The 14,448-nt window shown below is 53.5% G+C and overlaps 7 protein-coding genes across 7 annotated transcripts; 4 read left to right on the forward strand and 3 right to left on the reverse strand.

Annotated features, from left to right (window-relative positions):
• Window positions 1–154: 154 nt before the first annotated feature.
• Window positions 155–748, reverse strand: AA0111_g9794 (hypothetical protein; the record flags this gene model as incomplete). The annotated part of the gene is made up of 2 exons (XM_028656392.1): window positions 155–333; window positions 391–748. The coding sequence occupies 2 exons, from the start codon at window positions 746–748 to the stop codon at window positions 155–157; spliced, it is 537 nt and encodes a 178-aa protein (XP_028502605.1).
• Window positions 749–1,061: 313 nt separating this feature from the next.
• AA0111_g9795 (Septin) lies at window positions 1,062–2,242 on the forward strand (the record flags this gene model as incomplete). The annotated part of the gene is made up of 4 exons (XM_028656393.1): window positions 1,062–1,194; window positions 1,245–1,807; window positions 1,860–1,956; window positions 2,010–2,242. 4 exons carry the CDS (start codon window positions 1,062–1,064, stop codon window positions 2,240–2,242), a joined length of 1,026 nt encoding a protein of 341 aa, XP_028502604.1.
• A 702-nt stretch (window positions 2,243–2,944) lies between these two features.
• On the reverse strand, window positions 2,945–3,620 carry AA0111_g9796 (hypothetical protein; the record flags this gene model as incomplete). The annotated part of the gene is made up of 2 exons (XM_028656394.1): window positions 2,945–3,442; window positions 3,510–3,620. The coding sequence occupies 2 exons, from the start codon at window positions 3,618–3,620 to the stop codon at window positions 2,945–2,947; spliced, it is 609 nt and encodes a 202-aa protein (XP_028502607.1).
• Window positions 3,621–4,150: 530 nt separating this feature from the next.
• Window positions 4,151–6,174, forward strand: AA0111_g9797 (putative methionine--tRNA ligase, cytoplasmic; the record flags this gene model as incomplete). Its single annotated transcript, XM_028656395.1, has 3 exons — window positions 4,151–4,924; window positions 4,974–5,734; window positions 5,799–6,174. The coding sequence occupies 3 exons, from the start codon at window positions 4,151–4,153 to the stop codon at window positions 6,172–6,174; spliced, it is 1,911 nt and encodes a 636-aa protein (XP_028502606.1).
• Window positions 6,175–7,208: 1,034 nt separating this feature from the next.
• On the forward strand, window positions 7,209–9,277 carry AA0111_g9798 (Siderophore iron transporter; the record flags this gene model as incomplete). Its single annotated transcript, XM_028656396.1, has 5 exons — window positions 7,209–7,459; window positions 7,579–7,822; window positions 7,906–8,248; window positions 8,296–8,548; window positions 8,599–9,277. 5 exons carry the CDS (start codon window positions 7,209–7,211, stop codon window positions 9,275–9,277), a joined length of 1,770 nt encoding a protein of 589 aa, XP_028502601.1.
• A 906-nt stretch (window positions 9,278–10,183) lies between these two features.
• AA0111_g9799 (hypothetical protein) lies at window positions 10,184–11,661 on the forward strand (the record flags this gene model as incomplete). Its single annotated transcript, XM_028656397.1, has 2 exons — window positions 10,184–10,838; window positions 10,901–11,661. The coding sequence occupies 2 exons, from the start codon at window positions 10,184–10,186 to the stop codon at window positions 11,659–11,661; spliced, it is 1,416 nt and encodes a 471-aa protein (XP_028502600.1).
• A 403-nt stretch (window positions 11,662–12,064) lies between these two features.
• Window positions 12,065–14,338, reverse strand: AA0111_g9800 (hypothetical protein; the record flags this gene model as incomplete). Its single annotated transcript, XM_028656400.1, has 1 exon — window positions 12,065–14,338. One exon carries the CDS (start codon window positions 14,336–14,338, stop codon window positions 12,065–12,067), a length of 2,274 nt encoding a protein of 757 aa, XP_028502731.1.
• Between the last annotated feature and the right edge of the window lie 110 nt (window positions 14,339–14,448).

Consider the following 14,448-nt stretch of genomic DNA (forward strand, 5'->3'; position numbering starts at 1 on the left):
TTTCTCATGTACAAGTATTCCTAACGCCTGAACGCACTCATGTGTGCTTTACACGTAGAGTGGCGTGCGCTTTTCGCGCCCCCCCCGGGCTTTCTTCCAGCCTCTCGCCGAGTGTATGCTTCCTTCTCTACTTACCAGCTCTATAATTCCGTCATCACCTTTTCCAGCCGGTATGCTTCAATATTTGCTCCTCCTTCTCTTTCCTTGGATCGGGCATCATGGTTCGCGCTCTTTGGGCCGCTTCTCGCTTCTCGCGTCCGAGTTGCTTAGCCATCTTCTTGGTCGGTTGGCGGATGGACCAGTTGAGCTGGCCGAAGATGTTGGTCTTGATGGCTGTCACATGGGTTAGCCAAGGGTTTTGACCACGTTTGGACATTTGAAGTTACACACCATCCACGCAGTAGGGGCACAGGATATGTAACCGCTTGACCCTTCCACACCCAGAGCATGTATTCAGCGACGTGATGTCTTTTAGGCCCTTGCCCGCCATGAAGCGTTGTCGCTTCTTGCGGTATGACGTCTTCTTCTTGGGCACCGCGTTGAGTATGCCGTCCCAGATGTCGGCTAGTGACGGTATCGAGGGGAGAGACAGCGAGGGTATGGCGAGGGCGCCGAAGGGTGTGCTGATTGCCCCAAAAGGCTGTGAGAGGCGCTGCAGGAAGTTGGGGCTGAGGACGGGCCGCATTGGGCCATTGAGGCCGGGCAGCAGCGTCTGCCACAGCGGAGGGAGCGGGCGGGCGAGTGCCATGGCTTGCGGGGTCACTATGCGATGTTGGTGATGGTGTTGTAAAATGTCTCTGCACCCCAGTAGTCGGCGGGTCCGAGCTCTTGGGCGCGCGCCCACGGCCTTACCGCCAGAACACTAGCGCGCTTTCGCTTCCTAGCTGCCCCCTTTCCCGCGCCTGCATCTCCACGAGAAAGTCGCCAGCGCAGCGACCCTGACTATTTACTCTATTACGACGACACCTCGTACCCTTTTCTCCCCCCCAAAGCTCACCCTCACCCGCACCCACACGCCTCCATCACCCAATTCTCCGGAGTCGAGCCTCTCATCACTCACAATGGCTGCTCCATACAACCAGAACCAGTCGCAGCCCATCTTCCCGGACAGCTATGTCGGTTTCGACAGCATCACCAAGCAGATTGAGAGGAAGTCGGTGAAGCGGGGTTTCCAGTTCAATGTCATCTGCGTTGGTATGAGGGTTGAATAGCCACCTGTCACGACTGCTTCTAACGCTACACAGGACAGACTGGTCTCGGCAAGTCGACGCTCATCAACACCCTCTTCGCCTCGCACCTCATGGACAGCAAGGGTCGCTTCCAGCCCGACGAGGAGGTCCGCAGCACCACCAACATCCACCCCGTCTCACACATCATCGAGGAAAACGGCGTCCGTCTGCGCCTCAACATCGTCGACACGCCCGGTTACGGTGACCTGATCAACAACGAGCGCTGCTGGGACCCCATTGTCAAGTACATCAAGGACCAGCACAGCGCCTACCTCCGCAAGGAACTCACCGCCCAGCGTGAGAGGTACCTCCAGGACACACGCATCCACTGCTGCCTGTTCTTCATCCAGCCATCTGGCCACGCCCTCAAGCCCATTGACATTGTCGTCCTCAAGAAGCTGAGCGAGTTTGTCAACGTCGTACCCGTCATCGCCAAGAGCGACAGCTTGACCCTCGAGGAGCGTGCCGAGTTCAAGCACAGGATAAAGGAGGAGTTCCAGTTCCACAACCTGCGCATGTATCCCTACGACAACGAGGAGGACGACAACGAGGAAGTCCAGGCAAAGCAGGCCATCAAGGTGAGATCTCCGATTGCCTCGTTACCGCGGGGCAGCAGCTAACTTGCAGCAGGAGCTCCTTCCCTTTGCCGTTGTCGGCTCTGAGAGGACCGTCGTTGTCAATGGCAAGAACGTCCGTGGCCGCCAGAACAAGTGGGGTATCATCAACGGTAAGCCAGCCAGCTACATTTGTTCCCACACGAGCTCCACTAACACGCATCAGTCGAGGACGAGAACCACTGCGAATTCGTCTACCTTCGTAACTTCCTCACCCGCACCCACTTGCAAGACCTGATCGAGACGACCGCACAAATCCACTACGAGTCGTTCCGCGCCAAGCAGCTGCTTGCCCTTAAGGAGAGCTCTCACCAGGGCCATTCCTCGCGTCCCATCTCACCCGCTGCCGACCGCGAGCTTAGCAGGAACAGCCAGCGCATGACCATGAACGGGTACTAGGAGTTCCCAAATCATAATCGCGTCGATAGCAGCGGTGGCAAGCTGCCGAGCATGCGCGGCGGTGGAGGGCTAGAGCCTCGCATAGACAGACCTGTCCCCATGATCGATGCTATCTGAGTGGGAGTGCGTTGGACGGGCGATTTGCGTTGCGGACATGTTTTGATACCAGTGCATCATCTAGCACGAAACGGAGGACGAGCCAGAGCACGGGAGAGTGGGGTGACTTTGTGACACTTCAGATTTGACAACCTTTCTCAAATATCCTTTTAGTTACGATGGAACCTTGATACTTTTTCTTCTTCTCGTATGTCATAGCACGGTGTAGTGGTTGTTGGGCTAAGACGCTGGGTAGTGCCCGGTAGGATAGCAAACTAATTTGAAGCCTAGCGCTTTTCTCAACTTTTTCTTCTTGTTGCTGCCATGGAGGGAAATGATACCATTGACGTGTTGGCGCTATAGAACAGCGCTTTCGATGGTCATGGTGGTGGCAGGTCCTGCTGTCCGAAGTTGTGTGATACTCAGCCCGCGTTGTTGGACGAGCAAAGGTTCCACAAACACCAAGATGTCTTCCGGTGCTTACTCGCGGTTTTTGTTACTCCATCGAGTCAAAGAGTGGCACGGTGTCCGGGAGATTCTGGACCCAATGCGGCTGAACAAGTAGCGAGATTAAAGGCAACTTTCAGCGCAACGATTCTGATCGCCTCAACGCAACAACTTCGATCCTGCAAAGTCCTCCATACTGTCATCTCCCTTCTTTGCATTCCCACCTGCAGTCTTACTCTGTCCAGTGACGCGCACAGGACCGGTCTTGCTTTTTCTGCCGGCCGGCGCAGGAGAGCCGTCAGGGGATTTTGAAGACAAAGTGTCATCCGTCTCCCCCACGATACGTTCAATGACTTTCGCCTTGGCCCCAGCGCGTTTAAATCTGTCGTCAAAATCCGCGACAGCTTCTTCCGTATTCGCCGTATCGAATGTTTCAGGATCCGTCAACGAATGCAATAGTGTAGTATTATTCTTCAGCCTCTCGTTCTTGGAAAGCAGAGGCAGGGTTTTGTTCTCGGGCTCTGTCTTCTCGTCGGCTCCTTTGGTGTTGTTGGGAACAAGACTGGGGAGTCGTGAGCCCCATATGACGCTTCGCCCGTGGAGGTGGCCGAGTTCAGCAAACTTTTCGAACCCTTTTTCTAGACCAAAGATTCGGCCCTACATGTACGGAGGCATGGAGTCAGAGAAAAACAGCTTATCATCATTGCTTGGATCCGAGACTCACTTCGATCCGGCCGGCATGTGCTCCATCTGACGCGCCAAGGTCGTAGGCGGCTGTGTAGAGGGTGTCTTCTAGAGTTAGAATATCGTCGAAGGGATCGGTCTCGGATGCCATTATGATGACGTTTGTGAAGAATGCTGCGACCTAGGTCTTTGTGATCCACGATACGTCTTGAAATCTTGTTCAATGCTGCGGTAGAGCAGGATGTTGTTTTGTTTTCACAAGAGAAAATGGCGAGTCCGGAATGACATGCAGGATCGCAGAAAAGGTAGAGTTTTACAGATTCTTGGAATCGCAATTTTTATTGTCCCTTGCTAGTCACGATGTTTGTTTACTTGATGGTGCAGATTCGGAGTCAGCCCTAGAGGGTCCAGCCGACTCTGTGGCGTCACTGTGGCTGGCGGGGTAAGTTTTGGCGGGGCAGCTGCACCACACATCCACTGTGTGTGTGTGCAGCCGTTCGCGTTTGACTCAGAAACTCATTCAAAGAAACATTGAGCTGCATATACCCGTGTTGCGCCCTCACGAATCCCGCCCTATCTCCACAATCAACCACATAGTTCCGAGTGTACCCGAGTAAGCTTGGAGTATCTCTTCCTCTATTCAGCTCCCTCAAACTAAATCACAGAAGCATACAACCTCTCATGACTGGGTCAAAGAAGATCCTCCCCGTCGAGGGCGAGCGCAATGTGCTCATTACTAGCGCACTACCCTACGTCAACAACGTACCGCATTTGGGCAACATCGTCGGCTCCGTACTCTCAGCCGATGTCTTCGCCCGTTTCTCTCGCGCTCGCGGATACAACACACTATACGTCTGCGGAACAGACGAGTACGGTACTGCGACCGAGACTAAAGCCATAGAAGAGAAGGTCACCCCGAAAGAGCTGTGCGACAAATACTACGCGCTACACAGCGAGGTGTACAAGTGGTTCAACATCAGCTTCGACCACTTCGGACGCACACCCACCCAACAACAGACCGATATTGCACAAGATATCTTCACCAAACTCTACAAGAACGGCTTCCTGGAGGAGCAAACCACAACACAACCATACTGTGAGACACACAAGAGTTTCCTTGCAGACCGATTCGTCGAGGGCACATGTCCGCTGTGCGCATACGAAGACGCCCGCGGAGACCAGTGCGACAAGTGCGGGCACCTTCTTGACCCTCTGGAATTGAAGAACCCACGATGCAAGCTTGACGGCGCCACGCCGGTTCCACGCGAGACCAAGCACGTTTACCTTTGCCTGGATAAGCTACAACCCATGGAAGAGGAGTGGTTCAAAAAGGCGAGCAAGGAGGGAAACTGGAGTTCCAATGGTGTGCAGATCACTTCATCCTGGCTGAAGGAAGGCCTCAGGCCGCGTGGTATCACTCGTGATCTAAAGTGGGGAACAGCGGTGCCACTCGAAGTACGACAGTTCTTTGGAGATACACTAAGATCTAGCTGACCAGAAACAGGGCTACGAGGACAAGGTCATGTACGTGTGGTTTGACGCCTGCATAGGCTACGTCTCGATTACAGCAACCTACACCGAGGACTGGAAGCAATGGTGGCACAACCCCGAGCACGTCAAGCTATACCAGTTCATGGGCAAGGACAACGTGCCGTTCCACACTGTCGTCTTCCCCTGCTCGCAGATTGGTACCAAGGACAAATGGACTATGCTCAACACCATCTCGACAACAGAGTATTTGAACTATGAAAAGGGCAAGTTCTCCAAGTCAAGAAACATTGGTGTCTTCGGAAACAACGCCAAGGAAACCGGCATCCCATCAGACGTATGGCGCTACTACCTTCTTTCACACCGACCAGAGACTGGCGACACCGAGTTTGAGTGGGACGGCTTCATTGCGGCAAACAACAATGAGCTTCTCAAGAACCTGGGCAACTTCATTAACCGCGTGATCAAGTTCGTAAACAACGCCAAGATCTACGATTCGGTTGTGCCGGACTACACCAAGTTCGACGACGACTATTTCACCCAGCACAAGAAGAAGGTCAATGACTCACTCAAGACATACATTGCCGAGCTAGAGGATGTCAAGATCCGTGCCGCGCTTGCCACTGCGCTACACGTCTCAAGCTTGGGTAACCTGCTGTTGCAAGACAACCGACTGGACAACAAGTTGGCAACCGAGCAGCCAGACCGCTGCGCCGCTGTTGTTGGATTAGCCTTGAGCCAAATCCATCTTCTCGCCAGTCTGATTCAACCATACATGTAAGTACTACTTCTCTAGGGCTGTGCACTTCAGTCATACAACACGTGACTAACAGCATCACAGGCCCGACACCACCACCGCTATCCTATCTCAACTCAACGCCGAATTCCTAATCATTCCTGACACCTGGGAGGCACGTTCCCTTCCTGTCGGCCACAAGATCGGCACTGCTGGCTACCTTTTCAGCCAAATCAAGCCGGAGAAGGAGCAAGAGTGGCGCGAGCAATTTGGTGGAGAAGAGGCTCGCAAAGCCAAGGAAGAAAAGGCGAAGAAGGCAGCAGCTAAGAAGGCAGAGAAGGAGCGTAAGAAGGCAAAGAAAGATGCTGAGAAGGCCAAGGGTGTTGAGGCTGCTGAGAAGGGTCAGGATGGACCTGCGGCGAAGACCGCGGAAGAGGAGGTGAGCAGAGGTGTTGAGCAGGTCAGTCTCCAGACCTCGTAATACGTGAGTCTCATCACACGATTTGGGGAGTTATGGTGTGGCGGTTAGTGGTAGCAGCGACTGGATATATGGCAGCATGTGGGCGGGGCGTTCAAATTCAACAAACTAGGGAAGCTGCCAGCATCAAAGAAAGGATTAGAGATTTCACCGAGCAGCAGGATGATATGGTTCCTCAAGGCTTAGACATATGGTGTCGACTTAACACGTAGCCACGCGCACGACATGAATCTGTGTTACAATACCATCCTCGAATCATCTTTCACAAAGTTTCATTGCATGCGGGTCGCCGATGAAGACATCATCTGCTCATTTGTATTTGTCGCCTGAAGCCTTCCTCCATTCTCGACCTTGCACGAATTGATGTGTCTAGACGATGAGTGCATTGTCCTATTTGGGAGAAAGAGCCGCATGTAATCAGGGTCCAATGAAACTTGATCTCACCACGGCTTAAGGCAGCTGAGATTGTCAAGCAGTCCACTTCATGTTTTCTAGCACTATGGAACCAGCTCACCTTAACAGCAGTCCATGTCAGAAATGTTCTCATCCAGACTAGCAATTGGTTCTACTGCATGACGGTACTCATTTTCGGAGGAACACTCTTTCTCTCCTGCGTCGTGCGTTCGCATGTTCGGACTTGACCGCTACTATCGTGACTGCCTCAGGTCACGATGCTCTTTCCTTTTGGGTTTTCACTTTCACCATGACGACGCTGTATGATGAAAAGTGACGTCTACCCCACTTTCTGTTCAGCATGTTCGACCGCAGGTCATATGTTCGTGCTTCTGTTATTCTCCTCTTCACTTTCACTGTCCGTGCACGATCCGCAAGCTCACTGTATAGAACTTTCCAGTCGCGCCAGTCCTGTCTACTACCTATTGCAATCCATCGCGAGAGCAACCAGGTTTTTTTTCCCTTGCCACATCGCCGCCACCGCAGATCAATCGTAACTGTTTCGCGACAAGGTACAAATCGCGATACAAGACAACACCCCCTGAAGCTAAAACTACCGCAGCATCTACGAGCGTTGACTCATCATGGCGACTGGATATGCGCCCCAGATGGAGAAGATTGCAGGAATGCATCCCTCTGAGCAGCGCGAGTTCGTCGACGCCAACTCAGTCAAGAATCCGCCCAGCGCGGCCAAGTTCGACAGCAACACCAATGTGACGATGAATACACTGCCGAGCACTGCGAATAGTGACAGTGAGCAACTGCGAGGTCCTGCGGAGATGGAGAGCCTAACCATCATTTGGTCCAGGAACTGGCTCATCGCGGCCTATGGAGCGTAAGTATATCTTTGCTCTCCTTCTATTGCAAGCGTCCTCCCACCCAAAGGACTCCTTTACCGCTATCTGATGTCTCCCTTTCGCTGCTATGGTGTATGCAGGAACGCTAACAGTGCAGTATCATGCTCATCTCATTCATCAACTCTCTCCAACAACAAACCAACTTCTCGTGGAGACCCTACGTCACCTCGGCATTCTTGATGCACGGTCTTACTGCCATGACCGACATCGTCGCCAACATCGTCGGAGGCGTGTCGAAGCTACCGCTAGCCATGTTCATTGATCTTGTTGGCCGGCCCCAAGGCTTTCTGATGTGCTTGATCTTCATAATCGCCTGCAAGTCCTTCCAATCCAACTGGCATGTAATTGTCTAGCTGACTGATAACTTCCAGCTCTCATCCTCATGGCCTTGTGTCAAAACGTTCAGACATTTTGCGCTGCACAGGTCATCTACTGGACAGGCATGAACGGTGTCGATTACGTCTTCAACATCTTCATTGCCGACACTGCGCTCATGGAGAACCGGCTAATTTGGATGGCATTCACCGGATTCCCCTATGTCATCAACACCTTTGCCGGTCCCAAACTCGGCGAAACCTACCTCAAGCATAGCACCTGGCGTTGGGGTTATGGTTCTTTCGCCATTTTGACCCCTGTATTCTCCCTGTCGTTTTGTGCTGTCTTCTGGCTCATGGGCAGACGAGCACGGAGAGCGGGCGTCGAGGCACGCGAACTGAGCGGCAGAACAGTCCTTCAGAGCATCAAGCACTGGTCCATCGAATTTGATCGTAAGTCATGTTCTTGTCAAGGTAGATTTAATAATAACGTGTTACAGTAATTGGGCTCCTGCTCGTAGTCAGCGGCTTTTCTCTCCTCCTTCTTCCTTGGCCTCTCGCAACTTACCAGCACCATGGGTTCGGGTCCCCATTGGTTATATGCATGATTGTCTTCGGACTCATGCTCCTCGTGGCTTTCGTGATCTGGGAACGCTTCTACGCCACGAAGACCTTCTTTCCGTACTACCTCATGAAGGACCGCACAGTTGTTGCGTCATGCCTGCTGGGCGCCAACGCCTGGATTGCTTTCTAGTAAGTCTTTTGGCTGGTCAAAGAGACATGTACTGATGTCGAACGAATAGCTCGTACCGGATGATGTACTCGTCATACCTCCAAGTCGTATTCCAGCTTCCTGTCGCCAAGGCCGGATACATTACCAACATCTTCAACATTGTTTCGTGTACCTGGGCAATTATCATCAGTTTCGCGATGAAGTATACGGATACCTACAAATGGGGGGCCATCATCGCCGTTCCCATTCAAATTACATGCACTGGTCTGTTGATCATGCTCCGTCATCCCGGTAGTCCAATCGCGGCGCTTGTCACAGTCGAGGTCTTCGGTGCTATGGCAAGCGCTATGCTCTACAATGTTGAACAAGTCGCCATCATGATGGCCGTACCGCACGACCAGGTTGCCGTCGCCATCGCCCTCCTCAACGTCACTACTGCTGTCGGCGGTGCCATCGGCCAGTCTGTCAGCGGCACTCTCTGGGCACAGATTGTGCCTAAGAAACTTGTCGAGTACCTCCCCGAAGGCTCGAAGCATCTAGCTCCGATGATCTACGGCGACATTCGTAATCAGTTGGGACTACCATGGGGTAGCCCGGAGCGCGAGGCTGTAATCCATGCATTCGGTGATGCGCAAAGGGTCATGGTCTTGATGGGAACTATTGCCTTCGCACCTTGCTTCATCTGGGTCGCCATGTTGAAGAACTCCCGCATGAGCGAGCGCAAGGCTCGCAAGGGTCTTCAGGCTTGATCCGGCGTGCAACGGTTGTTCTCCAGGACTAACTCAGGTGCTCAAAGAAAGGTCGTACTGGAGACGATAATTCAGTAGTACCATGGGCTGAGGATATGGTTGTCGGGGTTGGACGCGCCGTGTACTATCTGGGTGGCTTTGGGGATGCATAGGCTGGATATTCGGACTGTGTATGAGATGCTCTGTGGCTATTGATGGTGTGTTCCAACCTACAGTATATATTGTCAGACAATCCCGACGAAGGGACCGACCATAGCGTTCGTCTTTGTTGATATCTGAGTTACATGATGACAATGTTCGTGATACGAAAGTGTGGTTGACAAGCAGGCAATACATGCTTTGCGCTTTCCACAACTGGGACCTCTACGCAATAATCTGGGAGTCGCGAAGGATTGGTTACCCGAGGTGCAAAGAAAATCAAAGACAACGAATTACACCTGTCGTCCTGGGCGACACAGCAGGTTGGCCATGGTCGTGATTAATTAGCTGTTGCGAACATGGACGTGTCGTTGGACGTAGGTCGAGCCCCTGCACGCACAAGACTTCGGAATCAGCGGAACACGCCGCCATGACGTTGAACGGATCCCTCTCCCCATCTCACCACTAACACACTTCGTTTCGTCTTAGCACGCGCTACTGGCAGATCTTCAGCCTCCTGGTTGCAGCAACGGGGCTCTCTAGGATGCACCCTGCCATTCCAGCGGTGCCCTGCCGGCGGTGAGGCGCCAACGCATACCAACCTCGCCAATTACCTGAGTCGTTACCTCCGTTGCGCTCCACCAGCCACTTGGGGTCCCAACCACGAGCAAGCAACCACACTTCTCACCGAGCTTGTCATGCTTCTTCCTGCACCTGTACCGTACCGTTGTACTTGAAATATTCTCCGGTTTGAAATCACTGGCAACAATGCATCTTCCACACCTGCTCGCCCTCCCGCCTGCTATCATCGCTCTTTGCGCAGCAACGCCAGAACTCGCCGCAGAGGAATCGCAATGGCCGCACAACGTACCCCGACACCTGAAATACTTCCCCGAAGACGAAGTCCACGCAAAGCGCGGGCTGAGCGTCAAGCAAAGACTGCAACATGAGAAACCCATTGGAGTGAAGAAGATGAGCATGGACGAAGGCGAGATGTTCATGCTGGACAACTGGATATTCGCTGCCCAGGACACGCCGTCTCAACCACAATCCTCGAGGAGATCAGACTATGACGTCTTTGGCAATGCAACCTCTCAGGCTCTCTCGCCTCTGCGCCCTCTAGCGCAGTCTGACTGGCTGGCGCGTATGCACAGCAGAGATATACTGATGAACCGCCAATTCAAGTGCCCAGATGGAACGGCGAGTTGCGAGGCTATTGGTGCACCGGATGTGTGCTGTGGCACGGGAAGCACTTGTATCAGTGTGACCGGGAGCTCGGTTGCAGGCGATGTGGGATGCTGTCCTAGTGGACAGACTTGCGCAGGCAGTGTGAGTTGTGACGAGGCGAGCGGATATACGAGTTGTCCTGGGACGGACAATGGCGGGTGCTGTTTGCCGGGATTCAAGTGTCAGGGTATTGGATGTAAGTCGCCGCATCTTCTTTCGTCAACAAGTTGATTGGATTCAAAAGGCTAATTTGAATAGGCGTTGCGGAAGGTACATCGACGTCCTTTGTCCAGCCCTCTACTTCTTCATCCACTCCGTCTGCCACTTCTACTTCGACAACTGCCGCCGCCATCCCAACCACATCATCTACAACCAGCACGACCCCTGAACCAACATCCACCTCAACCTCGCGCTCCGCATACACTTGCTCAACAGGCTGGTTCTCATGCCCCGCCTCCCTCGGCGGCGGCTGCTGCATGAACGGTCGTACCTGCGCAACCGGCGCCTCTTGCCTCGGCGACGACGACAACCCCTCTTCCACACGCGCTCCAGACGCCCCTGTCCGTCCTACCAGCGCCGCCGTGACAACTGGCGCCTCCAGCGACAACATCTGCCCCACGGGCTTCTACGTTTGCAGCGCATACTACCCATCCGGCTGCTGTCGTGTGGGCAGGGATTGCCAGACCACCGGCTCCTGCGCTTTGCCTCCGTCCGATACTATTGTAAACACCAACGGTGTGGTCATTGTGGCGCCGACGGGTGCTGAGAGCGCGGGAAGCTGTCCTAGTGCGTGGTATAGCTGTCCGGCGGATGCTGGTGGTAATTGTTGTCCCAACGGGTACGCGTGTGGTGAGCAGTGTACAGCGACTGCGAGTGGCCAGAGTGGCGTAACGAGTAAAGCGGAACCCAGCAGCAGCAGCAGCAGCAGTAGTAGTCAGGCGAGTTTTGTTTCGAGATTGAGTGTCTGGGGAATGGCCGTAGCGTTCTTCGGCTGTGGACTTGGTATGATTGTGCTGTGATGCAATGATGAATTTCGATAGGGTATGCTTATGACGTTATGAGGATGTATGTATATAGAGATGATTTATGTAGAGCCCGATGTATATACGAACGAGTTACACTACCAAAATGACTTGGCCTTTTTCTGTAAAGACCGGATTCTTACTGTGAGTGAACATTTGGAGCAAACATTCGACGTTCCGTAACCGTTTGAAATGCTAAGTGTACTATGGTTCAACGTAAACACAAGAAAATCAGCCATCAATCAACCTGATGGAATACGCCCTTCAACGTTACACAAGTCGCAGTAGAATATATCCGGGAATGAATAGCCAAGCTTCAACCAACATCAATGGCATTGAAAATACTACATTGCGTTCCCAAGTTCAGCAACAAACGCCCAAAATCTCCAAGCCGTCGTCTTCATAACTTGAAGCTTCCCGCGCCCCTCTTCGCAGCCTCCTTGACCTCCTTGCCCTCGACGTCAGTAAGCACGCCCTTTCTTCCAATAATCTGTACACCGCCCTTCTTGAGATCACTGACGAGCTGCTTCTTCTCGCCCCTCTTCTTCTCCTTGCCCTCTGTCTTCTTTTCCACCGGCTTGTTAAGACCGGCCTTCTTTGCTCTCTCCTTGGCGCGTCTCCGCCTGGACATCTTCTCCTCTCGCGACATCTCCTCGCGGGCAACTGGCATACCACTCTTTGTGACAATCTCCGTCTTGGTATTCTCCTCGCCAGGCTTGTAGATCTCCTGAGGCGCGAGCATGCTTGCACTGGCCACCTCGCCGCCAGCAGTGGGCCGCGCATCTTCCATTTCGATAGCAGGAGCGTCGGTGCGGATCTCCAGGTTAGGAGCTGCAGGCTTGGGTTTGAAGTGCGAAGAGCTGAGGGAGTCGAGCTTGGCGGATATGCTTTTCCAGAGGCCGGCAATCTCGTCGTGCTCCTTCTTGAGCTTCTCATCCTTGGCTTCGACGAAGTTGGGATCGGTGGCGCGGAGGTGCTCTTCTTCATAGATCTCGGCGAGACCTTTGCCGGACTTTGTGTCGTCGAGTTCGATGCGGCCGCGGCGGGGGCCGGTGGCTAGATCATCAGGTCGTCGGCGATGTATCTCGTCGAACTCTCCTGCTAAGATGCGGCGTTTGATTAGGGCTTCGATGTCTTCGGAGGTTTCCTGTGTGACGATTGGTACGGGCTTGCCGGCTCGCTCAAACTCAAGATTCTCCTCGAGAAGCGAGTTTAGTGGTCGGTCGGCTGCACGAGCTTCACCAGACAGCTGCCATTCCCGTTTCGCGACGTTGGCCGCTTCCAGCTTCCTGATCTCTTCTGCGATCTTGGCCTGTCTTCGTTCGTGTGTTGATCGCCTCGACTTCGGATCTGCAGGATCTACGTCTGATAAATCGCCTTCGCTTTCGACATCGTCGTCGTCCTCGAAGAGATCTCGGTGTACCTTGGCTATAGTCTTTTCTACGTCCTCTTCGATTTCTTCTTCCGGTTGTGCCTGCTTCTCAGGGAAGTTGTGGGGGTTGGGCCGTCCGCGCTTCTTGCCGCTCTTGTTTTTGCTCGCCTTCTGCGCGGGAGGTGCGAAGAAGTCCTTGTACATGACGTTGTTGGCGTTCATGCCGGTATCAAGGCCATCGAGGTCACCCTCCTCGACGTCGTCTTCATCGCCACTATCGCCTTCTGGTGCATTCAGATCTGCATTGCCAAAGGTTGGCCCACCTTCGTCAGACTCATCGTCTGATGCATCCCCTCCAACACCATTCGCCTTGATTTTGGATGCGCCGTCTTCCATGGGATCTGCTTCCCAATTTACCTCGTCATCGTCGCTATCCGCACCCTCCCCTCTCTGATCCTGCTGTTCTAGGAAGTCGGTCTGCTTGTTGAAGTCGTCTATAGAGAAGAAGCCGTCGTTGAGACCGTTGGGGTCGGGTTGGTAGGTCTCAGCGGGTGCATCGTTGGACTCAGCATCAGAGAAGATGCCCTCTGCCCCGTCTTCCATGTCAATGTCCTCGTCGTCCTGCTCTTCATCCAGCGCGTCTTCGTCCTCGTCTTCGTCTACTCCATCGTACTCCCAATCTACACCCTCTTCACCTATGTCCGAGTCGGTGTGGTATTCCTCTTCAGCTTCCTCGATGCTTTCATCGTCGTCTTCGCCGTCGCGCACAGCGACAACTCCGTCTTCTTGGTCGGGTAGCGAAAGTTCGATTTCATCTGTCGTCGCCTCGACAATCTTGCGCGTCTGCTCAAACACCTGATTTACGCCGAATCCGTCCAGATGCACCTTCTTCAAGTGTAAGACGGTGATATCATCGTCGTAACCCCCGCCCCGCTTCCGCTTCTTGCGCAGATCTTGCTGTCGTTGGGATTGCGACGCGCTTACGCCGGCAGCCACCGGGTCCAGGTAGCGTTTGGCGGCGGCTAGGAATGTCGCATTGAGCTGCGGGGTGGGCTGGAGAAAAGCGAGTGGTTTGGTGAGCAGACTTGAGGGCGAAGTCGCGGCGGACGGCTGGAGTTCCATATGTGGTGGCTGGGCGGATCCGATTGAGAGAGTATGCGAAGAGATGGATGTGTCGGGCGAGAAGGAAGGCGGCGCCATGCTCTGAATGTCTGTGAGGCGCTGGTGGTGAGTGAATGCGCTGCTGACTGCGGTTTGAGTTCGCGCCTGCCGCTGAACTTTTTTGGTGGAGCTAGTGGTCATAGCGTGCGTTAGCCCTATCAAGTTCCGGACCATTTCTTCCGACCTCACATGTATTGCACTTTGAGACCGAACCCCCCCAAACAATGATAAAACATCGGATTTGATTACTA

Source organism: Alternaria arborescens (assembly GCF_004154835.1).
Source record: "Alternaria arborescens strain FERA 675 chromosome Unknown contig_29, whole genome shotgun sequence".
Taxonomy (NCBI): Eukaryota; Fungi; Ascomycota; class Dothideomycetes; order Pleosporales; family Pleosporaceae; genus Alternaria; species Alternaria arborescens.